General features: G+C 34.2%; 1 protein-coding gene across 2 annotated transcripts in view; it reads right to left on the bottom strand.

Annotated features, from left to right (window-relative positions):
• Sycp1 (synaptonemal complex protein 1) overlaps positions 1-2,521 on the bottom strand; it is a 95,642-nt gene that overhangs the window by 42,416 nt on the left and 50,705 nt on the right. For both annotated transcript variants that reach the window (XM_021196181.1, XM_021196182.1), the window contains exons 19-20: positions 2,286-2,403; positions 540-610 (exon numbers count right to left, since the gene is read on the bottom strand). In XM_021196181.1, the coding sequence (XP_021051840.1) occupies positions 540-610; positions 2,286-2,403 (189 nt within the window). The remainder of the gene's footprint in view (positions 1-539; positions 611-2,285; positions 2,404-2,521) is intronic.

Consider the following 2,521-nt stretch of genomic DNA (forward strand, 5'->3'; position numbering starts at 1 on the left):
AACTCAGAAATCCACCTGCCTCTGCCTCTCTCTGCCTCTCTCTGCCTCTCTCTGCCTCTCTCTGCCTCTCTGCCTCTCTGCCTCTCTGCCTCTCTGCCTCTCTGCCTCTCTGCCTCTGCCTCTGCCTCCTGAGTGCTGGGATTAAAGGCATGTGCCACCACGCCCAGCAAGAGTTAAATATATTTTTTAAAAAGTGAAGATAAATATTCTATTATATAATAGTAATGCTCTTAAAAGTACTTTTAAATTTTTTTTATTCCAAGTTCTAGATGCAGTTAGTATAATTTTTTTAAGCTTTCAAGAATTAATTAGGTTTATGATGCTTTAAAATAATTTTCATATAATTTCACTGTTTCACTGTTTCAGTACTAAATATAAATAATTTTGCTTTTAATTATTGAACTATAAATTTATTATAATTTTAGGCAGGATTTTAAAACATTAACCTATACCTAATATTTTCACTTTATACAATAGTCAACAATAAAAAAGAAATTCTAAAATCCTTTTTCAGACAGAGACAAACTCATTACTCTTACCTTAAATGCATTTCTTTTTCTTCCAAATTTTCTATTTGTTTCAACATCCTTTCTTCTTGCTTTTTGCATTTCTATGAAGATAATCAACAATGCTTATGTTAATCATTTTTCTTCAACAAAATATAAGTGAAATTAATATTTAAAACCTTTATCTGTCAGTATAAATTTTATTTCATTATACAAAAAAAGCAATAATGTGAGTGTGCTAATTGTTTTTTGGTCAACTTAAGACAAGTTAGAGTCAAAAAAACTGCCTCCATAAGATTGACCTTAGGCAAGTCTGTGAGACATTTTCTCCACTGAGAATCAATGTGGGAGGGCTCAGGCCACTGACTGCAGTGCCGCCCCTGGGCAGGTGTCCTAGCATCTATTAAAAAGCGGGTTATACAAACTAAGGAACAAGCTGGTAATGAGCACTTCTCCAAGGCCTCTGTTTTACTTCCTACTTCAAGGTTAGTGCCTTGAGCTCCTGCCTTGACTTCCCTCTATGATGAACTACGCTTGAGATCTATAAGCCAAATAAACTCCTGTGGGTCTGGCTCTGTTTCTGCCCTCAGGGTATTCAGGCACCATTAGTTGTAAACTGTTTTTATGGGGATGGGGCGTGTAAAACAGCTCTTCTAGATGTTCCACAAATAGCAGGTCTTTTTATTCCAGGATAACAAGGGCTAGCTATATAAACCTTGGGGAGTGGGTAGGAGTTTTTCAAGAGAGTGTACATAATGGGCTAGAGCTGAGGAGCTGGGAATGCTTTATTTGCATGAAGAGGGATTCTGGGTGCCTAAACCTGTAATTTGGCTAAGAGACTACTGTGACTGCCCCAAGAAGGATGGAGGTGAGGGATTATGAGGCTATGTACCCTGGGGCATGCAGGCTGAGAACAGGAAGGAAGCCATCATTATTCCTGCTGATTTCAAAATAAGATTTTGGTCTCAAGATGAAATTTTCAGGGTTTTGTATACTTCTTGATCTTCCTCTTGTTTCAGGTCCATCCTACCCAGTTGTACTTGCCCCACAATACTTCCCCTGACCCCAAGCTACTTCTTTCATACTGTTTTATCAAAGAAATAGAATACAAACTAAGACAGTGAGCTATTTAATTTGTATAATTTTGGTTTATAGACTTGTACTGGTAACAATACTAATAATATATAGCAATTAATAAAATGTTTGATTTTCTAGTGGTACTTTGAGGCTTTATGTTAGTCATAATGTTTCATTAATCATTATCAACAAAATTCATAATTTATCTTTCTAGGACCAAAATCAATGTTGTTCTCTGACAACTTCTCTTCCATAAAGGCAGAAGTGAACTGATGAATTCAAATAACACTTTATCACATTATCAAAATATATGACACACTTTTTACTTAAAATATAGGAATACTATTTTCACTATTTTTATATTAATTTTATATTTTTATATTAATTCATATGTTCTTGAAGAAAAATGAAAAGATAATTCATTATTATATCTTCCATGGATATCAATAACTAAATATAATGTTACTAAATATAACTGCTAATGCTTAAAATTATATTAATTTCATCTACTGGGAGGCTCTAATTTTTGTAATCCAGTATCATCATACCACAGAATAGTATGCAGTTTTTTCTCAAAAAAAAAAATCAACTCAGAAATAATGAAACTTTTTAAGCTAAAAGAGAATTCAGTAATCATGTATTTTAAAGTCCCTCTACTTTTGAAGGTAAGAAAAAAAGTCACTGATAACTCTGCCAACTCACAATGATATCTTCTTGATGTTTCTTGAGTTCTAGGGCCATATCACTTGCTTCTTGTACCAATTTTTTGTTCTCAAGCAAAAGCATGTCACAACTTGAAGTTAATTCAGTGTTCTTAAGTCTGTTTTAAAAAACATTTCATATTAGACATAGTACTACCGGAGGATCCTGCTATACCTCTTCTGGGCATATACCCAGAAGATCTTCCAACTGGTAATAAGGACACATGCTCCACTATG

This window comes from Mus pahari, chromosome 4 (genome assembly GCF_900095145.1).
Source record: "Mus pahari chromosome 4, PAHARI_EIJ_v1.1, whole genome shotgun sequence".
Classification (NCBI taxonomy): domain Eukaryota; kingdom Metazoa; phylum Chordata; class Mammalia; order Rodentia; family Muridae; genus Mus; species Mus pahari.